At 34.7% G+C, this 25,519-nt stretch overlaps 1 protein-coding gene across 1 annotated transcript in view; it reads right to left on the reverse strand.

Annotated features, from left to right (window-relative positions):
* LOC113503687 (pinopsin-like) overlaps positions 1-25,519 on the reverse strand; it is a 112,797-nt gene that overhangs the window by 23,644 nt on the left and 63,634 nt on the right. Inside the window, exon 3 of the mRNA XM_026885747.1 lies at positions 17,235-17,394. Coding sequence (XP_026741548.1) covers positions 17,235-17,394 — 160 coding nt within the window. The remainder of the gene's footprint in view (positions 1-17,234; positions 17,395-25,519) is intronic.

A 25,519-nucleotide genomic window follows, 5' to 3' on the forward strand; every position in this document is an offset into this window, starting at 1 on the left:
TATTAGAGACACCTCTGAAGAAAAAGGCACAAAAATATGACATAGTATTATTATAATTCCTTATACGGCAGTTAAAGCATTTCGCCATGAATATTATTTGCTTAAGTATTCGTTAATATACTCTCGTTATTAACGCATCCATAAATAGTATTGATCGAATTCTCCTCAAAAACTTTTTCTTCATTACTTCCGTCACATTCCTGTTGGCGAATATTTTGCATACTTTAAGAAAATATCTCTTAATTATGGCTTAAGTTATATACGTAAACATGTAGATTTAAAAGGTAGATAAGTAGGCATAATAACCCTACCCCAAATGTAAGTATATAAAGTAGTTTAATGCAGTAGTAGGTAGGTCGCATTATCACTTGAATTAGAAGAGGTTTTATTTCTTCTTAGTCTCCAATATAATCTATGCTGATGTCAGATCCAATTGTCAAAAAACAGTGATAACATTTTGGACACTTTACTAACATGCTCAATTGATAATTTCTTAATTTAGACAGCAACCAGACTTAGTACCGATGAAGTGTGCCTCATCATCCAGTGTCGACAGTTTCATGAGCTCCCAACGCTGCTCTCTGAAGCTGCGGTTCCTAGCCTTGGTTATCAATACTGGAGATCTCATTAATGAAAGAGCTACCTACACATTCACCGTGTCCCATGCCCTCGTTGCTCCAGCCGCCCTAATCACGACATACGTCATGATCGGGACTTTCGTGATCTGCGGTATGAGAGGATACTACGCCTCCAAGTTTTTACAAGTCTACGGCCTGGTGACCTGCTGCAGTCTCCAAGGATCGTTAGCCTTAATGGTGTTTAGAGAGCTCCGGACTCACACCGCAACGACTGCGATTGTTCTGAATGGTTTGCTCCCTATGTTTACGATTCTGTTGTTGCTATCCGATCTCGTGGTTGTTATGTTTTCGAATCGAGACCTGCCAGAAACACCTCGAGATTCCTTCGAAGAATCTCGAATGGATATGCATACCTAATGTGTTCATCGTGTTATGCAGTTTTTGATACGCGAACGTGGATTTTGGAGAAATATTTTCTTGGAAGAACAGTTTTGGGATGTTGCAATGTTGTTCTGGAATACAAATGAGATTACTTAAAACGAAGGGTTGGCATAGGTTTCGTGATGTTGATACTACAAATGCTGTAATTTAAATTTTAACTAGATTAGTTCGTGACTCGCAATCAGTTTCAAGTTATTTTCTGCTCAAAGTGCAATGATACTTATATTTGCTGTATTAGTTTCTCTGTTCTTTCTGATATGCTGCATACTGTTAAGTAGGACTCCCTCAATAGTTAATTTGTAACGTTATAACGCATAAAGCAGAGACCGAATATTTTAGGAAAAAATAATCTTAAAAAGATTAACGTGTTGTTGCTCCTGTATTTAAATTTTATGATATAAATCTAAAATTCAATTTATCGAATTTGGAAAGGTGATCTAAATCGAAATTTCATCATCGTAGGTATAACAAGGAGTTATATATTTTCCTTAATCACAATTTTCCTACATGGTGTGCACAGATTACACTCATAAATTACAACCAAGCACCCTTTTTGAGGGTGTGAGATTTTTATCAAAAAAATATATATTCGTCCTGTAGGTTACAAATATTTTAATAAAACTGTTAAAGATTAAATTTTTAAGAGTTTTGAAATACGTGAAATAATATAATAATTATTCTAGTACTCATGATGCAAGCTTGGCTTACTTTGAAACTCGATTTCGTTGTGTGAGAGTTAAGTAAAATTATAACAATATTTTACTATTCTATTGAAGCGAATTGTTTTTACACTGTTTTTTGTATACTTTGTCTGTCTTGTGATATTTACAAATAAATTATTTTTATTTTATGATGCCTTTACTGGAGTACTGTACTAGTTAAGGTTTGACCCCACAACTTGTGACTAGTAAGTTACTGGGAAAGAATCAGTTGCAGGACAACCTTATAATGGTTCCAATGTATGTAGTTTATTTTTGCGGGGGTTCACATGCACAAAAACACCGAGACTCAGAATAATCAATATATCAATTGAAAAGGTTTACTCTAAACTTGTGGCTGTGGAAGTGCGACAATACACTAAACCGCCTATCTCTCATCATCAGCTTATCTCAGTCCACGGCTGGCGTTTCCCATAGCTCTTCAAATCTCAACCCGCATGCCTAGGCGTGGTGGTAATAGGCAAAACCTTCTATTCCTCTTCCACAACTGTAATTACAGGTACTACTTGAAGACGTAGCTTTAGATGCCTCGAAATTGTCGAATTGTTCGTTTAATTTTAAATGAGCATGCATTTTCTCTTCCTCTAGAACAATTAAATTATTTATTAATACACGTAACATGTAATATTAATTTAGGCTCAGAATGTTTATTCTGGGAGGATCATTTTGGGTAAAAATTTAATTATTTTCCTCTAGCTCATTAAAACAAATTTCACTCGATTTTAAGAACAGGAATAAAGCGTTTTTTGTTGTTTTAATATGTTCAACGTATTAATATTCGTATTTATCTTCGAAATAGGGTTATTTTCATTGAATTAATTATTATGATCCTTATCGGATGAGACGGAAAAGAATGTGAGATGTTAGGTCGTATGCCTAAAAGAAATTTTGAGTCACCAACCGGAACCAACTAATCTATTCCAACGAAAAACTGTTGAAGCCGTGGACGAAAGACGCTGCTCAAAGTCGTGTTTCGCTGTCTAGCTCCCAAATTTGTAATACATCTTACTTTTAGGGTTTATAATAGGCTGAAGTATTTTGTTGAACAATCAACATTCTTGCGATTCTTTAAAGAATGAGGTTGTTAAGTCAGAACTAGATTTGAAAGGTACAAGGGGAGAAGAGGAGCTTTATTTGACCTCAAAGAAATACATATTTATGGTGGTTACAGTTCTAGTTCATACTACCAAATTACGTCTTAGTTTCTGCCATTCATCATCATCGGCCTAGCCTTTTCCTAACTATGTTGGGGTCGGCTACCAGTCCAACCGGTTTCAGCTAAGTACCAGTGTTTTACAAGGAGCGACTGCCTATCTGACCTCCTCAACCCAGTTACCTGGGCAACACGATACCCCTTGGTTAGACTGGCTGTCAGACTTTTTTCAGCTTCTGACTATCTGTAACGACTGTCAAAGATGTAGGAATAACAGCCGGGACCTACAATTTAACGTGCCTTCCGAAACACGGAGGGACTCGTTATGACAAAGATGGTCACCCATCCACGGACCAATCGCGTCAAGCATAGCTTAACCTGTGATCGAATCACTTATGCGGTTATAGCTTAGCCACGAACTCCTCTTAGCCACGAGCTCCTCGTTTCTGCCATTCAATATTGTCTAATTTTATTCACAGAAATTTAATATATTCATTTTCTTAATTTTTTTTTCTAAGTCTCATCCTGTCTTTAAGTTTTAAAACCTTTTTCATGTTAATGACGTTTGCATGAAGGTTTCATGACAATCGAATTTGTTAAAACAACAGACCGTTTGTAATAGAATTTCAAATGATATGTTTATTTAGAATTTTCTTAGAAACAAAGACTTGTTAGATTGGATTCCGTTAGCTTTAAAAGACAAACAGTTAACGTCGAATTTAAAGGTAAATATCTTGCAACGGGAGAGGTCAAACTATTCACTATCCTATCTGTTTATTGAAAGGAACTTTATATGTAAGAGCTAAGGTCCATTTTTGTTTGCATTTTAAAGTTCAGTCCAGCAAAGTACATGCGATGTATTTGGCGAGAGGAATCACTCTCTATTTTATTTTGTATCTGTACAAGCTTTTAGTCTATTACAGTGAGGAAAAGTTAAAATCAAATAATTTTAACATTCTATATATAAATATTAATGTTCTGACGAGAAATTGTTGTTGCTGTGCAAACCGACTGTGTGAAGTGGCGTGTGTTCGATCCCCATATATGACAAATTTATTTGTGTCATTTATGACTGCTTGTTCTGAGTCTGGGTGTCTTAAATGCATGTGACTTGAGTGTTTGTAGAACCTAAATAAATTCCTTAGTGCTGTAGTAGTTTTTAAAGAAAAAACTGTAATATAATCACTTTGGCTTAATTTAAAGTCATGTGTCATTTTCCCACTGTTACGAAGCCAGCCAATGACGATTCTGTAGCCTTAAGGCATAGCCGTCTCGTCTACTATTATTGCTTTGTCTGCTAAAAACCCTTGAAAAAACAGAATGACAAATTTTGAGTACTTAAACTAATACTAATATCTATTATCTAGTTAAGAATATTTTGTTAATGTAAACTATCTCTGTGAAACAAGAAAAACTGATTCAATTGCCAGGGTACAACTCTAATTGGAAATACATTTTAATAATTTTTTCGGTTTTAAAGATTAAAGGTACTACTCTCGTTAGGGTAGCGTAGATAAAAGGGAAATAGGGAACCTATGGGCTATGTCCGAGGCATCGCTGTTTGTCCGTTCTCGTCTCATGAACCATGATAGCTAGACAGTTAAAATTTTCAGAGGTGATGTATTTCTGTTGAACTAATTTACGTAAGTTACGGTAATGGATTTCTTTACTTCTCACTGATCGTGTGTTTTGGTTTTTTTATCTGCGATTTGTTTATCTTCTAGCCAACTCTTGTTAAAGAACCCTCAGGTTGCGGCAGCCCAACTTGGTCTTGCCCGCTTTACTTTTTTAACATTTTCTTGTGATTCAACTTTTTCTTTAAAATGTTGTAGCAAGAACATATAAACAGCGTTGCTTTTAGTTAAGAATCTCAATAAAAAACTTATCATCTCTCTTTCACAGGTCGTGAGTTTGATTCCCACGTAAGAAAAATGATTGTGTGATGAGTACGATCATCTGTTCTCTGTTTGGATATAATTAATCATATTATGGATGTATCTAAAGATATAAAGGTATGTTTATCCTTTGCAGTCCTCATAACATAAGCTTTGCTATGTTTGAGATTAGATAGCGTTGCGCGTTCTGCCTTACAGAACCTTGTTTGGATCCATACATTCCTTGATAAACCTATTGAATATTTGAAACAACAGACATTTGTGTTCATACAAGCATATTGTTATTCAATATTGACAGGAACTACATATTGTATTCAGCTTGAAGGAGATATATCGTATCGAATAATAGTATTATTCTGATATCTTGTCTGTTCAATATCCTTGTTTTCTATATGCATGTAAAGATGAGAAATAAGAAAATTTATAGGTATTCTACTCTGACCAGTCGGCTATACATGCATTATGAGTTTTACGACCTTATACAAGAGTCTAGAGTGACTTAAAGTAATATTTATGGAGTTTCAGAACTCTCTTTTACATCTTGAATTTATCACTTTAAGAGGTAGCGTTTGTCCGCGAAAAAGTTTTCAAAATCGATCGACCAGTCTACTATTTTTAATCTACGATATTGATTCAAGTGTAGAAAGTATCGATCTATTCACCTCGGGGACTTAGATTAAATAGCCTCTCCATTCTGAATTGTTTCTAAATAAAACAAGTGAGCAGTACATAAAGTACATGATTCTAAATTCCTCTTTTTTTCGAAGCCATAGTAACTGACTTAACCAAACTGATACTATGTAAGCGACAGTTTGTGAGTGTGTTTGTTGCATTTCAGCCGAGTGGTAGAGGTCACCACACCAATTTCACTGAGCGCTACGTAGGGCAAACATTTGCGTGATCCACGAATGCTTGTCCTAGACTGGGGGTCTTTGCGCATGAGACTTGAATGTTTGTGAAACCCCCGCGATACAAAAATTAAATTCCTGAAAGTGAGAGTCGTTAAAGATAAACAAAAAACAAAGTAAAGTAGCAAAAATATTATTTTACGGCTAGAAACAATAGTACATACGCAATATTCTACGTACACTTTTTAATATCTTTTTTTTGTCATTTGACAAACGGTTGATATTAAAAACTGTCAAGTGAACACAACCGCCTCATTGCAGGTTTTACTCACGCACGAAGGTTTCTTACAATATCTATAATAACGTGGTCTGCTTTATAAGAGCCTTTTTATGTTTATTCTTACCCGTTTTATGCTATAACTGCATAAGTAAATCGATCACAGGTTAAGCTACGCTTGAGGCGGTTTGTCCGTAGATGGGTGACCATCTTTGACATAACAAGTTCCCCCGTGTTTCGCAAGGCATGTTAAATTGTGGGTCCCGGCTGTTATACTTACATCTTTGACAGTAGTTACAGGTAGTCAGAAGCTTGAAAGTCTGACCACCAGTCTAACTAGGGGGTATCGTGTTGCCCAGGTAACTGGGTTGGTCAGTCACTCCTTGTAAAACACTGGTACTTAGCTGAATCCGGTTAGATTGGAAGCCGACCCCAACAGTTGGGAAAAGGCTAGGTCGATAATGTTACAGTGGTTACAGAAATTCATGAACTCATAAACAGAGTTGTCACGGTGCACGATATCACGGTACGGCCTGGTAACCGAGTCACAGATAGCGAGGTCTTAGCAATTAGGTCCCATGGTATGGGCATGTTAGAAAAAAAAGAAAGAAAAAACATTAAGTCAGCACGGACACAGAGACAACCATGCATCCATGTTGAGGAAGACGTTGAGTATGGGTGTGGATGGCATAGGGGATAATAATCGGACGACCAAGGAAACGAGGGATGGATTCTGTAAAAGACGATATGGCTGCAAAGACCGTTTCTTGTGAGATGACGTCAGATAGGAAGGTATGGAAGAAGAAGATATATTGAGCCGACCCCAAATAATAATTGGGATAACAGCAGGGGAATGGTGATGATGGGAACACAACCCTATAACACGAGTCGTGTGTTTGAAGTCGTCAAAATGATTTAATGAAAAATAAATATAATGTGAAATGTCACAAGATACTTTAAAAAACACTAGTAGCTGTAGGCATTCCCTTTGTAATCTAAAGCCAGTTTAAAAAAATGAGTTTTTAGAACAAACTCATTTTTTTAAACAACTCATTAATTTCAGTTGTTTTGAAAATCGAGTTTGTGGGCAGAAGTGGTTCCATGGGCAGAAGGCGTTACCCGGAGATTATTTACATTTTATTAAAAAAAAAATCAAATCCGCGTTGAGTTTTATTCAGTAAAATTCTGCGACTCCTTTCCACTCAAGTTAAATTGGGAGGAGTCATTTTACGATTTCCATCCGGGAAAAAGGATTTCAGACCTCAACAAACAATTTTACTGGCAACACAGTATTTTATAGTCAGACTGGAAATGTATTCGGTTGAAACAAGTCTATAAACTCTAAGGGTAAATAAACTTAAAATGTCGAAGGATGACGGACCATTAACCAAATACTTGACAAACTTTCTGCGATCATTACGCACAGATTTATTCGAAAACTTTAAGGGTAATGGTTTCAAACTAGAACGAGTATAGTAACATGTGGAATTTAGTACTTTTCAGCTAAGCCTCAGCTCTTACAAGTTACATCGGTATAAAATACTAGTAGAAACAGTGGCACGACTACATCAAGAATAATGACAAAGAAAATTCTACTTTACACCATTGACATAACATAATTAAAATGTACTGAACGATTATCGGCCAAGGTAGCTAGTATCGCAAGACACCAGCCAGGTTTTTGTGACACATTATAATATAGCCAACACAGATGAACTCTCTGTTTCCTTATTCTCATAACCCAATGAGACGGCAATACGACCGGAGAGAGATCAGGCGTGAGTTCTTTCTCTTTTTCATGAAATAAAGGTTAAGTGAGCTGATGGATCGCCCGATGTCAAGCGATTACCGCTGCCCATGGATACTCGTAACATGAGAGGAGCCTCGAGTGCATTGCTGGTCTTTAAAGGTTTAAAGGTCGTATTAGTTCGGAAAACCGCGAGCGACGGATCAGTCATTCTTTTTCTAAAACGCATATGACATTCGAAAAATCGGTCCGCAATGGTATCGAACTTGAAATTGTTGACTTTTCAGGCCTGTGCTGTCCTTTCTTACCACTAGACTACCACAGCTTCTAAGATCTTTGAAAAAATCTTTCAAGAACACACATTTTGGGCTTAATTGTACATACTAAGCAACGTAGTGACTATACAAACTTGTCTGGCCTCAACAGTATTAAATAGAGGAGTAATCTTACAAAGACCTCAACTAACGATAGTGACAATGGTCCTTTAAGATCGATATACAGTTTATTGAACCTTTAAAGGACTATTTTCAAGTTGATGATACCTAGTTGCTACAGTACCAAGTTGATAATAGGTAAATAATTTGACATTGAGGTCTTTCTACATAGTGGTAGTGGTACATTGAATATTTGTCGATACCTACGAGTATATTGTTATGAAACGTTGTATGGCGACAATTTTTCTTACAACTTGTTGGAAACGACGCCGACGTCACTCTTTGCGTTAGCTGGTTTTATCTAATTATATATTTCTTATATTTAAAAATAGAATACTTACGTGTTATTTTTGAGCGAAATATATTTAGCTATCAGCAGCTGTTATAATCACAGTATGTTCACATAAACGTTTATGATTATTGTAGGCTGATATAATTAATAAGTCATATTTCATTACGGCTTTACATTAAGCTGAGGTCACACCGCTAGCGATTGAGGTAGCTATCGCTTAACCTCTTTTTTAACTGACTTCAAAAAGGTGGTAAAATTCAATACTTCTGTATTTTATATGTTTGTTACCTCAAACTTTGTGCTGGATGTACCGATTTTGTTGATAATTTTTGCACTTAACGTGAAATAGTAGCTGTCATTTGATCTTAAGAAAATTTCATTGAAATAGCTCACAATTTTTTAATTTGAAATCAGTTGTATGTTTTTGTAGTTAAAACAATATTATTTTACAGATTGCCTACCTCTACCTCTACCAGTTAAAATCGATACTGCACATTGTAAGCGCAGTTGTTGAGAGTCGCCATATTCTATATAAATAATATGGGAACTTTCTTGGCCGGCCAAGGAAGCTGCGGCGAGAGGGTCTTAACGCTTACCGCATGGTTCTATGTGGCCCAAAAGAGAATCGTGGAAGGGGAGACGTGTTAAGACGTGGAGGGGGACATTTGGGGGAGGCTTTTGCCCAGCAGTGGGACACAGTGGTCGAATTTCTTTCATCACTGTAATAATGTTACTTATTATGAGAGATGATAATTGTTAAAAAAAAGCGAGAACTATGCTTGCTACACGTGTATGCTCGCTACCTCGCCAGCCGACAGTGTGACCGACGCTTAATTCATAGAGTAATTACTAAATGTTGAATTAATTAAACTGTTAATATTAATTGTGATTGGCGAGTGTTTTGTTATTTAATTAGGTAAACATTACAACAATAGATTCAATTGTAATTTGTTGAAAGAATTGCCTGCATAACTTTATTGTAACATTTTTCATAAAACAAAAAAACAGTGTCGTAGTCATATGTATTTTTTCATTTATTTCGGAATTATCTTTGATTTCGTGATGAGTGTTTGTTTTTCCATCCCTTCTATTAATGTTTTAGATTATTATGATTAAATACTTTAAGAAGTACGAATATGTTTTTCATTCACTTTTCTTTTACCTTGTTAAATAAAAAACATTACCTCAAAAACTCTTTAACTTTATTATCGTTCAGCCACTTGTATCAATAGCTATACGACAAAATTTATTTACCGTCCAGTGTAATAAAATATTAGGTAGGTTACTATAATGAGATGTATTGCCTTTCCACCATGTTGGATCTGTCCCAACCTTCATAGCCGGATACCGTAAATTCATAATTCATGGACTCCCTACATACTGGGCCAGCCCTATACCCACTTGTGGTAAAACTGTCTATTGAGGAAGCGAGATGGGGCTCTATATTAAGGGTAGTGTTGTCTTGCTCCCACAACGACAAGAATGTTTTAAGTACTTAGTAAGGGTCCAGGTAACTGGTAATAAATTCATGTGGATTTGATATGGTATGATATATTAATGGAGATAATATTCACGCATGAGTTTCCGTATTCGCAAATATATATTTTAATTGTGGCCAGCCGGCTCCCCACGCTGCCAATTGAAAATGATTCCACTTGTTCATAAAATCGGGATACACACTATCTTATGTGTTAATCTAGGTAATAAACTATCTGTGTACCAAATTTGAAAGAGAAATAAACATCCATCCATTCAAACGAATTTTTAACGTTTATAATTTTTGTATGATTTGCTTTGATCATACCTTTATACAACATGTTTGTGCAGTATACATCACTCTGTATGAATACTGGCATAATGACGAATTAGAGCACAAACGAACACACAAGAATTCATTGAAAGAGACAATGACGTGCAGGCCCCGTTTTACTTCAAAATGGGCCTTCAGTAACATTAGTACTAGATAATTGTAAAAAGCCGTTGCATCTATAAATTGTTAAAATAATGGGAGAATGAATAACATATGTCATCAAGTCGTATATTTGTAATTTTAGTGCTTTTTTGTCATCTAAACTATTCTAAACGTCAGGAAAGTAAAATATTCTGCAGCAGACAACCGCGTTTCAAAACTCTACAAAAAGTTTCAAGCTATATGCCGGCAAACACGTTTTATTCACTTTAGTACATTGTTTACGTTACAATTTGATGTTTGACTCAAATACGTAGTTTTTAGTTCAAACATGTTTAATCGTTTTAAAGTTTGTCGAACGTTCACGTGTTTGTCACTCATCAGGAGGAGTTTGATTAAATTTTTACTGTTGCTGTGTTTTACATTTTTCATTGGGTTGCTGGACCGTTTTAAGGACATTAAAACGATTAATGTTTGGACTGTTGGAGTGAATGCCTTATATCCATAGGAAAAATAACACAACTATAGCAATCAAAGTTGTGTAGGAAACTATTATAAAAATATAAATAGATTTAAAAAAGTTTTTAATTGTCACTCGATTTAAATTTTATCCAATTCGGTCTAGACGTTTGTATAGTTGTAAATGGCACTTTTATTGGCTTTGAAGCTGCCCTGGAAATTTCAGTCTGCTAGCTTATCAGGAAGCGAATAAAAATTGAGTTACAAAAATCCAACAGTCAGATAATCAGACGCTCCTTCTAAAACACTAGTACTTAGCTGCACCAGGCTAGGCTTCAAGATATCAATAGTTGGGAAAAACAAGGCTGATGATGATCGTTAATATATCATCATGCCTTTTTCAGGTGGTTTAAACCAACAAAACACGATCTACGATTAAATTTGACTACAGATTAAATCTTCCAAAACCTATCAGTACATAAAACAAATTCTGTTACAAAAATCCGTGTCCAAGATGACGTAATACACCCTCAAAAAAATAATAACAACACCTATCTATCTCCAAAACAAAAAAAAACAAAAGACACTTATCAATTCAGAATTCAAAGGTAAAAACCCTCGAATATCTCCCCGACATCTGAGAGGTTCTAGTAATGGACGCGTTAAGGCAGGCAGTGATTGATTGGCAGCCACTGAGCTCGTCTCCTGGCACCGCGACGGTAACATACACGGGTATTATCAAAACTTCTTGGTGGATATACGTTTCAGTATTATGAGTGGTTGTGTTGGGTTTAGATGAACTAATGAGTTAAGGTTTGCTTTTAATACTGTTCAAATGACTTTAAAAAGAAAGGAGGTTCTGAATTTGTCTGTATTTTTTTTAAGTGTTTGTTGCCTGCCGATTTTGTTGATTTTTATTTTCGTTTAGTTTCGTTTAGTTTCGTTAAGCTGTCATTTGGTCTCATAAGTTTGGTTCAGTAGTTTTCTTTTTGAGGCATGGTTCTGTTTTTATTAAATAGAATAATAATTATTGATATTGACTTTTCTGCTGGTATAGAGGTTTGATGCTGACTTGAGCATTCGTGCTGCGGCTGGGTGTAGTTTCTATATTTTTAGAAATTTATAAGTAAGTTATCAATTGCCTAGAACTCATAAAAAGCTTTGTTAGGTTTAAGATAGATGGCGTTGTCTGAAAATTGTGCAATATAATACCGGTTGTTTCGTACATTGTTTTCCAAATTGAGATGGTCGATGAGGAAGGTCATTTGCTATTTGATATTTTTCCCTAAAATCTATAAGTCCCTAAAATTGCATGGAGATACATGATACATTTTTTTGTACTTGCTCAACTGTTCGTACATTCGCTTTAATACAAACACAACGACGACTATATAAGTGAAACATTACTCTCCGTAGTAGTCGGGTAATAAAAGATGGTTGAAATGATAACTGAATGAGACTTTTATCTATGGACTATGGATATGGGTCTAGGGGACCCTAATGGCCCTCCGCTAGTTCAAAATGTTACAATGATCTGCTTTAATGACCCCTAGAAAGGGTTTATTTTGGTTATATATATCCCTATATTGTATTTGAAACGCCAGATATCTGAAGAGAGAAAAAAAGCTTGAAGTAAAAAATAAGTTATTGGCAAAAGAACATGCTTTTGAGCGAAAGAAGAACCGCGTCCTTCGCAATAACGGCTTCTGAATACAATAGAATATTTATTTTATAAATTTGGAATAATATGTATTTTTACAAAAGTGTTACATCTTATAAAGTCCATAATATTTTGTTGTTTCCAGCGACAAAATATGTTTGTATATTTTTTTTATTATAGTCCGTGTAATGTTATTAACAGATTAACCAAAAAAAAAACTACATGATAGGTGTAAATACAAAAAAACCCTCCATTATAAATATCGAATGAAGTAAAAACGTAGATAAACTCAGAAAACACATTAAAACTCTTCAGTGAAATCTATTAGATCGGACAAACAAAGCTATCACAAAAACAAAAAGATTGTCGTGTTTTTCTTTTCGTGAAACTGTTTCAATAAAAAGATAAATCTTATTATTCTTGTAAAAGGTAATTTGACATTACCCTAGCACTCGTAGTGTAAGTAGAAATTGGTCTCTTTAGTCGTATTAGAAAAGAAACCTTATAATAATATTAATGCAGTTGTAAAAAAGAGACGGCACTCTATATTTTGTAGCGCGCTTTCTCTTTCACAAAACTTGTTGCAGTGAAAGCAAGAAAGCGCTCTACACAACAACTCTAAGGCTTCAGGCGTATTACCATAAGGCCTTTTGCATACTGAAAGAGAAAGAACATTGGTCGATGGAAAACTCAATTCGTTTCTCTCTTCTCCCTTCGATATTGTTTCTATGAATAAAATAAATATAAAACACCCTTTCGCGATCAATACACGTATGGTCGAGCGTAAATATATCATTGTCTTTAAATATATATTTTCGTGTCAATCACTGTCGATCTTAATGTCACTTTAGACTGACTCAAATGTCATTCGATCGATTTGGATTCCATTCTCCAATGTTTAATATATTACTAAGTGGCACTACGATGAAGTGTGGCGGCCGAGTGGTTTTGTGTATGGGTTTGCAAGTCCGAGTCGTGAGTTCGATTTTAAAGCCGGTGAGACCATAATATACGAGACTTTTTTAAAGATTTATAACCTTTGTTAATAATATTCAAAGATGCCTCAGAAAAATGACGCAGACAAACATCATTGGGAAACTTGGATTCCATATTGTTTATTGGGATAAGCCCGCGAGTCCCGCGACACATACCGTCATTGCAACTCCTGGAAACCTACAACTGACGTGGTGATCAATGCTTGAAGGTAATTTATAAAGGAACATCAAAAACATATGTCTTTTAAAGTAGTCGGGTAAAAGTATAGCAGATAAAACAAACGTAGGTAACAAACAAACATACACACTTAGTGGGATTTTTGACCCTTTATATTTCTAAACATATACACACGCACGCCGATTATTCTTGGGAGTCGAACGGGTCAACAATTGTAATATTTTAGTTTTAAGACTTGTTTCACACCTTTTTTACCACTTATTACAAAATTTGACACAATAAATTACTGTTCTTATTGATGTTTATACTGCCATATAAAATACTTATAGTACAGTCAGCTACAAAATGTTATTTTTAATTTGTTTTTCTCAAACTGCTATATGATAGCGACCTACAATATTAGTTTCAGCAAGTTTTCCGGTCCTAAAGTTTAACCTTGTGATTCAGTGTACGGATTCGCATTAAGGAGGTCCAGTTTCGATCTTATAGTTAAAGTTATATGCATTTTTCATGAAAACATCATGATCAGACCTTCGTAATTCCGAAACCACAATTCGCTATCCCCAGCAGTTCGATGTACATATATTATTTTCTATTTTACAAACTTCTTCCCACTAAAGAATTAAATCCTCGTGTCGCGGTACTTTAAAAAAAATTCAAGCCACATGCACAAAGACACATAATTATGTATAGTTTGGAATGGTACTGTTGCACAGCATAGATCTTCGCAAACAGGCAGTCACTTTTACCCATTGTTGCTGCCTGTACTAAACATAATAGTTCTAAAAAACTTTCCTTGTTATAAAAACGGTCTAAAGGTTAAAGGCATGCTCTTATTCTAAGCTATTTGAATCGTGCGTGTTCTTAATAAGTGGCAAGTGAAGGTGTTAGGCCAAGGTCATATGATAAGAAACACACCGTATGATTGTATTTTATAACGGCTGTTATTTATACATCTTTGATAGACGTTTTGGGCAATTAGAAGCTAAAAAGCCTGATAACCAGTATTACTGTGGGGTATTGTGTTGCCCAGGTTACTGGGTTGAGGAGGCTCCTTGTACAACGCTGGTACATATCTACATCCAGTTAGAATCCGACCCTAATATAATTCGGAAAGGCTAGGCGATTTTAATTTTCATAAAATTTGCTCCCTTACATTTTTGTTTTCAAGCTTCAAATTACATCTCATAAGCATCTGCAAAAAATCCTACTGATAAATGCAACATAGATTAAAATTTTAAACTTTTTAACATAATTATATTGCCATGAGTCACTGGGCAAGCGACATACGTATCTAGCCCAACTTTCAATATTAACTAAAAGTTTATTCTTAGCACCCAAATATTAAACAGATCAATATTGTACCTATATTTCAAATCACATTCCAATCGAATATGATTTAGACCGTACAGTCCTCACTCAATTAACAACCGGTGAAAGGGACCTGGTGCAAATGACCGAATGACTGAAATGGACCGAATGGATGGAATGGTTTAAATGGACCGAACGATGTCCGCATCGTTATCATTCAACCATTCAGTGGTTTCATATTTGTTACGTAGAATATATGTACCGTTTTCGAGCGAATTGCAATTTTATTCGTAACGTTATTTTTAAAGATATTATTTTTAAATTCCGTGAATAATATTCAACCTTTATCTTGTTATCGTATGTGGGAAATGTTGTATGATGAATAATAAATGTGATTGTGTGCGTGAAATGTAATTGAGAGTTTTCTTTGTTCGAACATTATTGTGATAATGTGATAAATTTCTTTTTTTTTTTAATTAGTGGCACTTATAATATAGTAAAACGATAGTGTATTTGAACTGAAGGTGACATTACATATCTATGATGACAGAATTTTAAGATATAAGATAGATGCCAGTAGAAGGTTTATTTTATGTTGATAGTTATACAATCTTAAAAATTTCATTATCAATAAGTGTTGGTCATGAAGTTACTTAAATATTGTGTGAATCTATTTTGTCTCGAAAATGATCTTTTAAATGGTCAAGTGCTTGTTACTTACTAATAAATTTAAGATCTTTATTTTTAGCAATTGTTGTTATAGCGACTGAAGTAATACATAATTTGACAAAAAAATAACTGTCTAGCTATCACAGTTCATGAGATACAGCGGTGAGGTGACGGAAGGACGAACAGACAGCCTCAGAAATAGTGATCCGTTATTAGCCTTTAGGTTAGAAAATAGACGTATTAAATTAGACATTTCAGATCTTTTTTAGGCCCGAAATACAGTACAAAACATAAGTACGCTATTGAATTACGAATAAATGGGATAAGCGTAAAACATTAAGTACAAATGTTGACAACATCGAAAGTTGAACAACCCCTTTTTGGGTCGGTTTAATTATCTGCACAGAGACCTGAATACTCACTCAAAACAAACAATGACAGATATATTTTATTTGGCTATAAGAGTAGTTGCTATATGAACATTTGTCAAAGTATTTCGGTACACAAATACTAGGTATTCTCTTGTTTTCTCATACATTCCATGCGAAATTTCACGTAGGTGGTAAGGTGGAGGTAATTTGTTGACCTAGTAACTGAATTTTGCTACTGTGTTTTTAGGTCTTGCAGTTGTCGGTGACTTAGAATATAAAGATATAGTTGTCCAAATATAGGTACAAGTGATGTTGCAAGTAGGTCTATATTTGAGCTAAATTTTCTCCATTGGAATGTAAGTAAAAAATATTGGGGAATTACTGTTTTTTTCTAAACACAATCGATTGATAACCCCAAGGTATGTTTACAACAAAGAACCACGGATCACTGAATATTTCCTAAAAATATAAACAAGTTTTACTTCCAATGTAGGTACCTTCTGTTATTTCGCAATAATAACAAAAGAATGTACCAAAAAGTTTTCTTATAATACTTTTTTTTTCGTACGTACTTGAAATAGAGTTTTGAATTTAATTAAACATATTTCGTCAGCCTATCTATGTATACAATTTACTCCCAACAATAGATCTTTGATATATGTATTTTTCTTACACTTTTCTCTTTTGTTTATATCAAGCCCAAGGCTCTATATTCTGTTGTTGATGTGCTATAAATAAATACTCCTATTGTTTGTCTTATACATTTGTTTGTGAAGGAATATTTTCGAAATGATGGAAAAGATTTGTGGCAGAATCCGAAAAATAATGTTATATGTTTTAATAAGCTACTACGTAAATGGGACTTGAGGTTCATAAATAGTCAAGTAGGTAGGTCAATTGTAAAGATTTTTTCTTATATTTTTATTCTTAATGTGCCCATAAATATGAATCTTTTTGCTATGATTCACGAAAATGTTATCAGACTTGCAAGGAGTGCAATGGAAAAAATTGAACTCTCGGTCAGCGATCCGAAAGCTTTCGTAAAGTGACTGATGCGTTTAGCTGCATATTCAAATTCCTTATGTTTATTTGCCTGTTTCCCTAAAAGCACTTATCGCATTATTTACATACACAAATCAATATAGCGTGAATACTTCGTTATGACGTACGTTATCAGAGCTACGAGCTCTTGTTTCGCTCCACCAACTAATATAATAACAACACAATATAATCATCCTCTTGCTACCGGGAAGTAAACAACATATATTATACCTACTTATTACAAATAGGCCACTTACCTAATAAAGCCATGAAGAACCCGTACAGCACGCACATGGTCTTGCCGAAGATCCAGCGGTGGAACAGAGCTGATATGAGGGTGAAGGGGTTCCCGAGGACTGAGACGGAGAAATCTGAACAGACCAGGTTGAAGAGGATTATGTTGAGCGGTGTCCATAACTGTAACAAATGAAACACTTTGGTTATTAAAATAAATGGTTTTGGAACTACCTAACGGTTATAAATAAAAATGCTTTGGAGTAAGAACGAGCTCGTGGCTAAGCTATAACCGCTTAAGTGACTCAATCACAGGTTAAGCTATGCTTGACGCGGTTGGTCCGTAGATGGGTGACCATCTTTGTCGTAACATCTTTGTCCATGTTTCAGAAAGCACGTCATATCGTGACTCCCGGCTGTTATTCATACATCTTTGACAGTCGTTACTGGTAGTCAGAAGCTTGAAAGTCTGACAACTAGTCTAACTAAGGGAAATCGCCCAGGTATCTGGGTTGAGGAGGTCAGATAGGCAGTCGCTCCTTGCAAAACACTGGTACCTAGCCGAATGCAGTTAGACTGTAAGCTGATCCCAACATAGTTGAGGAAAGGCTAGGTCGACTATGACTTAAGAATGAGATGAAGAGTCGTGATGATAATATAATTAATCAAAGGAGATTAGACATTTAATGTCCGAAAAAAAAAAATTGAAATTGAAAAAAAGACGGTTAAAGACGCGTTACAATAAGGCTTAGAGTACGGTGGAATAATATAATATTAAGACCTAGAGGTAGGCCTTCTGTATGTTCTAAATGTTCTGTATAATAACTTCAAAATTCTCCATTTGTCTTCAATCGTTTATTTACAAATACTAAAAATTTCTCGACGGTATCACAATATAAAAAAATTCAAAACTTATTACAGTCTCAAAACCTACAAGCCATAAAGCATTTGAACCCTAAACTTGACCTTAATAATTTGAATACGTCACAAAAACAACTGCCTAACGACTCTCCACAAATCCATTATGCATAGAATGGCACACGTTGGCTTGTTTACAGTGCCCATTACTGCTAGACAATGGATCACGTTTACACACTTTCAACGTTATAATTCACTAGTTGTGGCGCGCGACTATGTCTGCTTGATAAGAAGTAAGTTAGGATTATTTTAATTTAATGGTTTTAGATCGAACGTATCTTCCCTTGTTTTTTTACCCTCACTTTCTTGTTTGTTTGTCGTTTCGGTAGGATTTTTGCAACTTAATTTTGAGGCACGTCCCGATAAGCAAGCAGGTTGAAATTTCCAGGGTAGCTTCAAGCTCGATGACAATGCAATTCACAACTATAAAAACGGCTGGACCGAGTTTGATAATTTAAATGGAGTTACAATTATAAAGGTGCCGTATTAAGATTTATAAAATCTTTTAATTATTTTTCACCGTACATATCTTGTTGTTGCTTTGCTTCTATTAAACTTATGGCCATCAAAAACTTCAGCAGTTTTTAAGATTAGCGCGTTCAAACGAACAAACTCTTTTCATATTATTAGTAAAGTTTTACTTTGAATCGCTTAATGCGAAGCAGTAAGGTTTACCTCTGCGTACAGCGTGACTGATTCTAAAGTTGTTTTCTATAATAATTTCTATCAGAAGTTCAAACAAAGTAATCAAAGTCGGTTCTTTCCCTACTAACATCATTTTGTCGTTTCAATAGGGTTATTACAATTTTATTGCACAACATATATTATATTAAACTAAAAATTTAAAATAACATCAGAATTATTTTTTAAATTAACCATAGTGTGTGTTATGGAGGAACACAGCTATCAAACACAACAAAATCAAAACCGATCTATTCGTTCGAGAGCTACAATGCCATAGACGAACTTTAACACACAAATACAAAACCAAGTCAAACTTACAACAGCTCTCTAAACGTTAAAAACTAATCTATTTAAGTGCTATCACTATTTAAGTCCTCTCTGAAAACAAAAGAGTAGCAACAGAGAAATAATTTAGTTCTTTCACTTAGTAAACTGTTTCAATAACCAGCCGAGAATTTTAATTCAATCTCCTTTGAGAAATTAAAGTTTTTCTTCCATGCATATTAATGAAGGCTATTCTTGTTTGATATCGAGATATTAAACCGGGTATGAAAACTTTTTAATACACTGAATAACATTAAAGGTTTATAAGAACTAGTTGTGTGACTTATACAGATATGGATAGAGTAGGGCTGTGTTGAAGGTCACCCACAGTGCGCGACGTGTCGTGAGTTCGATCCCCGCGTAGGATAAGTATTTTTGTGATTCGCGAATGTTTATTCTGAGTTTGTGTGTCTTTGTGTGTGTGCCTTAAATTCAATTCAATTCTTTATTCCATACCATAATGTTACGTAATATATTTGGTCAATTAAGTTTTCATGATGACATATGGACCCTGTTGGGCACAACAATATAATAATGAAACTCTTGCGATACAATGAGTCAACTCTTGAATGGGAGTCGCTTAAAAAAAAATGTTTTCTTAGTGTGTGAGTTGATAAAACAAAAACTAGCTTTACAATTTTAAATCGAAATTATATTTCAACGAGTTATTCTCAAACGTCCCAATCCCGATCCAGATTCCATATCTCGACGTTCATATATTAACGATCCGTGAATTTTCTATCCATCCACCCGGACAAAATGCATGCACTGAAAATTCAATTTATTATCATACAGCAATATTTATGAGAAACAATGTTTTATTCATTTGTTTTTAAATAAACTAGGTTATATTATAAGGATCCGTTAGTTCATATAAGTTGAAATGCTGAAGAGAACCATAGATTTTACATCAAATACTTTAACGCCATTTTCAGCCGTTGCTGCCGGGATTTCCAAAAACATTCAAGTCACATACATAAAGACATCCAAACTCAGATCAAGCCATTTTGGATCACACAAGTACCCCATTTCTAACTATCTCTAGCCCACTTTCCCTAACCTCCTTCAAACTTCACAGCCTATCATCCAATTTTTTATTTATACGACTGTCCAACTAAGTATAGGTAACTATCAACCGAAAAAACTAAAAGAAAATTCTTTAAACAACGACGAATATGAAGAGGGTCTCTTTTATATTTAAAGCGAGTCTATAAAATCTGACGGACAGTTTGGGAACAGTAAAAACGCCAGTCAAGTTGCACGTAAAAATAAAAATGAAAAACTACGAGTAGTTTTTACCAAAGCGTAGAATAGTTTGATGCAATGAAACACGGGAATAAAAATTACGGGAAAGGAAAAAGTTTATGGAACTGTTTGTGTAAGATTTCACAGGAACATTTGAGTAATATTTCCAGCTCGCAGAACCAGATTCAGTATCATTTACTATTTGGTTTTGTTTTTTAATAAAAGCGACTCCCACCTTAAGGAATTTCATCTTTGTGTCGCGAGTGGCTTCACAAACATACAATTCACATGCACAAATACACCCAGACTGAGAGTAGGAAGAGGCCTGTGGCCAGCAGTGGGACATTCAAAGATTTTGGTTGGCAAATTTTACTTACTAAATAAGTATAATTAAAACCGAAATAGCAACACAATATTTAAAATTTTTGAAGTGACCAAGGATGTTGTTCAATGTACAATTCTTCTAAGTATATACGAAAATAAACCCATACCCATCACATTGTCGGGCATGTATAGGCTGGTGTTATTATTTGAATACTAGCTGTTGCCCGCGACTTCGTTCCCATGGGTAGAAGAAGATGTAAGTTATGATTTATACCCGTCCTGCTTTTCTTTCACATTTTCCATTGTATCTTCGCTCCTATTAGTCGCAGCGTGATAGTTTATAGCCTAAAGCCTTCCTCGATTAATTGTCTACTCAACACAAAAAGAATTTTTCAATTTGGACCAGTAGTTCCTGAGCTTAGCGCGTTCAAACAAACAAACAAACTCTTCAGGTTTATATTTAGTATAGATTTAAAAGATCAAAAATACAAAATGTTTGCGGTACAATACATTTATAGGTACAGTACAGAGGGCGTTCTCACAATCATAAAATATAATCACCCATCTGTATAAGAAATACTAAGGATTTATGCTTCTAAGAGAAATGAGGACGTTTAGCATCCGCAATGAAATTAATCAAAAGTAAGAGAATATCATGTGTGTTTCTTAATTCTTTGGTGTTACAAACTACTTGATACATGATAGTGAACTTATAATACATCATTTTCATGGCCGTGGAGTTATAGATATTACTTATATCTAGGTTATGATAAATTATAGAACACTATCAAAAATACAACATCAAAATACAGCCATCTAAAACCATCTTCAGATGTTTGGAGTAACTTTCGATACGGCTCTGGTTAGGTATGAAACTAGTCTAGTAAAATATTGAATCTTTTATGTACTCGCTATTATATATCCCTATTTCTTTCTTCATTACTTTCATAAGTACAACATTTGACACAGTGACTTTTCTTGCAAGATGTAAATAAAGTATGGGAGTTAAACATTTAAAGAAAAGTTTTGTTCATTACAGGGCCTTCCATTTTTTTTTTATATTAAATAAAGTATAAAGCATTGATAGAAGGACAAGAAGATTTAAAATGTAAATCCTTTCGAACACAGTTTCTATCACTATCGCTGCTTTTCTGCGCAGTCTGCCCATTGTGTATGCAAACAATATCATCCTAAAACAATAGTGGGACAGATTGTTTGACAACCGTCTATAGCTTTCTATATAAATAGAACTGTCACAGTTATCCTTTTCAGTGATAACTATCGAGGTTGATAACTATTGGTGTATACTTAACCTACTTGCATTTGAATTTAAGGAGGGTATTTGACTAAAATCATCGGATATCTAAGTCTATCAGATATCAATCGATTACTTCGGCCTATCCCGGTCGTCATCTAGACATAGCCCTCTCACAAGATATGTATTTTTCATTTTAGCGCAGAAAATGTTGAAATTTCGTATGACGTCACTCAATAGGTAATACAATTTTAACCAACAAGTGACGTTACTATCCCCCATACGATCTGATCTATCTTCCGTAAATTATCATCAAGCAATGCTTAAACAGTTTAAATACCTTAATTTTCATAAGTTATAATTTAAATAAAAAAGGACACTAAATTTGAATAACAGGGTTTAAAAAATATCAAAACATTTAATTACCCTGTATTTTGATAACCATCCTGAACAGATTTTATTTTAAACCTAACTTCGAGCTTTCCTTCACAATAACCTAAATTGCTATAAAGGTTTTTAGGTGAAGCCCTACCAACCCAATCCATTGGCACAACAAGATTACCAAACAATGAACTTGCAACGCATGCACAATCCACTCGAACCTCGTGAATCTACTCATCAGGCCAGGCCTACACAAGCGATTCAATTACATGCAACAAATGACATTCCCTTTCATCCAATTTCGCGATAGGACCACGTTTGTTAACATTGTAGCAAGAACATCAGCGACCGAAACGTGTTGCTTAAACGTGCTGGTTAAATAAAACGTGACTTGTATAATGTTCGTGGCAAGGTCCGAAGGTCCTAGAAGGCCGTTGACTTGTACACTGTTAGAGGTACTTTTGTTAAAGTTAGTTGAGATGAAAATTTAAACTGGAAACTGGAAACTTAGCCAGTGGTAGTATCTTGGTTGTGAGAGCTTTTGTTTTCTTCAACAAAAACTTATCGTTTGAAGCGTTTATGTTCTTAATGGTATTTAGAGGATTGCATAGAAGGCAATCTTTGGTGGAGAATATCCATGATGAAAATATTCAATAGGGCATACCAAGGTTACGATCACATTTTTGTGCCTCCAAAATTTAATTCTGGATGGAACGACACCGGAATATAAAACCGAAACGAAGGTAAATCCTACGATTATGCTGTCAACCCTTTTTTAACGTGATGGAACCATTAGATATGCCTACATTTTAGAGGTAAAACGAATTTTCAACACCTAAATCCCGTTTACAAAACTAAAGGTTTTAAAAGGAAGAAAAATTGTAAAAATATCTGTGATTCGAAGTTAAAGTATTTATATGTTTAGAAGGACAGACATCGTTATGCAAAAGTTTATTTTAAGTTTCGGTTGGCTTAATTAAAACTATTAATAGTCCTACTGAATATCAAATGGTCCTAATTTATTAAGAAAACGGTTTATTTTTAGTTTAATCTCACCAAGTAATTAATGTTTCTATCACAAATACTTTATATTATTCGTGTCAAGAACTCTTACTTAACAGAAAACACCGACTAAATTAGGATACTTGTCTGTCTAGGTTAAAACTGAGAATTGTCATAAAAATTCTACGTTCACAGTTAGGTATTACCCGCCCAAAATATTTGCCATAGCGTTTCGTTCGATTCCTTTGGAATTCAGTCGAACCTTGAATTTATTATCCTCAATAAACGTCTGAAATTCGTAACCTTCAACTGAACAAGTGTAGAGATAAATTGTGGATCCTTTGCTTTATGAGGTAAGTGATCTTTTCCTCACATTGGATCCTTTAGCCTATTTTTAGGACTTAATCTTTTTATTGTGGTTTCTGAGTCATAGAAATGGTCGATTCGCTCAAGTTTATAGAACTGAGACTTAAAGAATGACACATCGTCATCACCATATACCTAGAATAAAAAAAATGGACAGTGCAAATTTTCTTTCGTTTGATTTTCTTTTGCCATTTCAGCCCCTTTCACCAGTTATATTACTGCAATCATAAGCGAAGACGCTAAATTGTACGGAAATGAAATTTACTATCGATAGTCACGTGACTGACTCATATATATTGACCGATATTTTCATACATAGGAGCGTTTTCTATCAACGATAGTGACTGAAGAAAGGTAACGTGCATAACTCGACGACCTCCGTGGTCGAGTGGCGTACGCACCGGTTTCAAGGTGTCGCTAGCTCTGAGGTCCCGGGTTCGATCCCCGGTCGGGTCAATGTAAAAATTCACATTTCTACATTGTCTCGGGTCTGGGTGTTTGTGGTACCTTCGTTGTATGTGAATTCCATAACACAAGTGCTTTAGCAACTTACTTTGGGTTCAGAACAATGTATGTGATGTTGTCCGCATTTATTTATTTATTATTATAACTGGGTAGTATGATGGAGCAAAAATTTCGTGGAAGTACATTGTACTTCAAATTCCCTAGGGCTAACGCACTGAGAAAACGTCTACCTACATACCCTGAAAAGTCACGTGACTTCAAATAAACGATTTCTGTCCTCCTTTCAGAATTACCACTTGTTTATTAGGTTTAATTACCTCATTAACAAATAGTTACGACTATGACGTAAATTTAAATAATGTTTAAATTTAGATCAAACATGAGTGACGGTTAATTAATAAATACATATTTCTTGTTCTGGCTGCTGTTCATATTGCCAATTAAGTCACGAAAATTAAAACTATTGTGGAAATTAAGGACACCTACGTATGTTGTACGTTTAATTACTCTCTTATTGGAGTTCTGGGAATATTTCGGGCGAATTTCTGTCATTGCTAAACACTTTCGGAGGTATGCTTCAAATTTTGGGCTAGCGATACCTGAATATAATTTATAGTAGACTAAAGTTGTGGATTGTTGGTCTAGTGATTAGTGGCCCCGACTGCTGTATCGGAGGTCGTGGGTTCGATACCCACCCAGAACAAATGTTTGTGCGTTTCATTGGTTGTATTTGCATGTTTTTGGAAATATTTAAGTATGTTTATCAGATGTCTATTAGTCATAAAGTACATCATAATACATTTATTTTGAGACTAGACGGTAATGTGTGAAAGTTGTGGCATATTATATTTTTATACCAACCGATGTTTTAATACTTTTGACAACTTGAGACAGTTTTCTAACAAAAATAGGACCTCATTTTATGTATATAAGTTTATAATTAAAACTTTACCCATTTCCTATTTTAGAAATATTAGTATTTAGTATCTAGACTATATATTAACGTCACTTCAGAGACTGTCAGTATTTTGTTATTTACTTTATTGGTAGGCTTTAATACGAAGTTTAAAAATTTGCATCGACTACGAAACCTGCCCATGAAACGCAATTCTTGTCACGGGGGAAAAGTTAAAATTTAGTAGATGATCGTTGAAAATATGAAATAGATTTTCTCAAGAGCAGTTCGCTAGTACGTGTAGAAACGTGAAGATTTCAAAGTTTTTTTTATAAGATTACGTGACTTTCTGTGGTATCATAGCTCCCTATAAATTTAATCATTCTGTCTAGGGGATTTAAAAAATATTCAAATCACTCACCCAAAGACACCCTATAAATCTGGTTGTT

Source organism: Trichoplusia ni, chromosome 20 (assembly GCF_003590095.1).
Source record: "Trichoplusia ni isolate ovarian cell line Hi5 chromosome 20, tn1, whole genome shotgun sequence".
NCBI classification, from domain to species: Eukaryota; Metazoa; Arthropoda; class Insecta; order Lepidoptera; family Noctuidae; genus Trichoplusia; species Trichoplusia ni.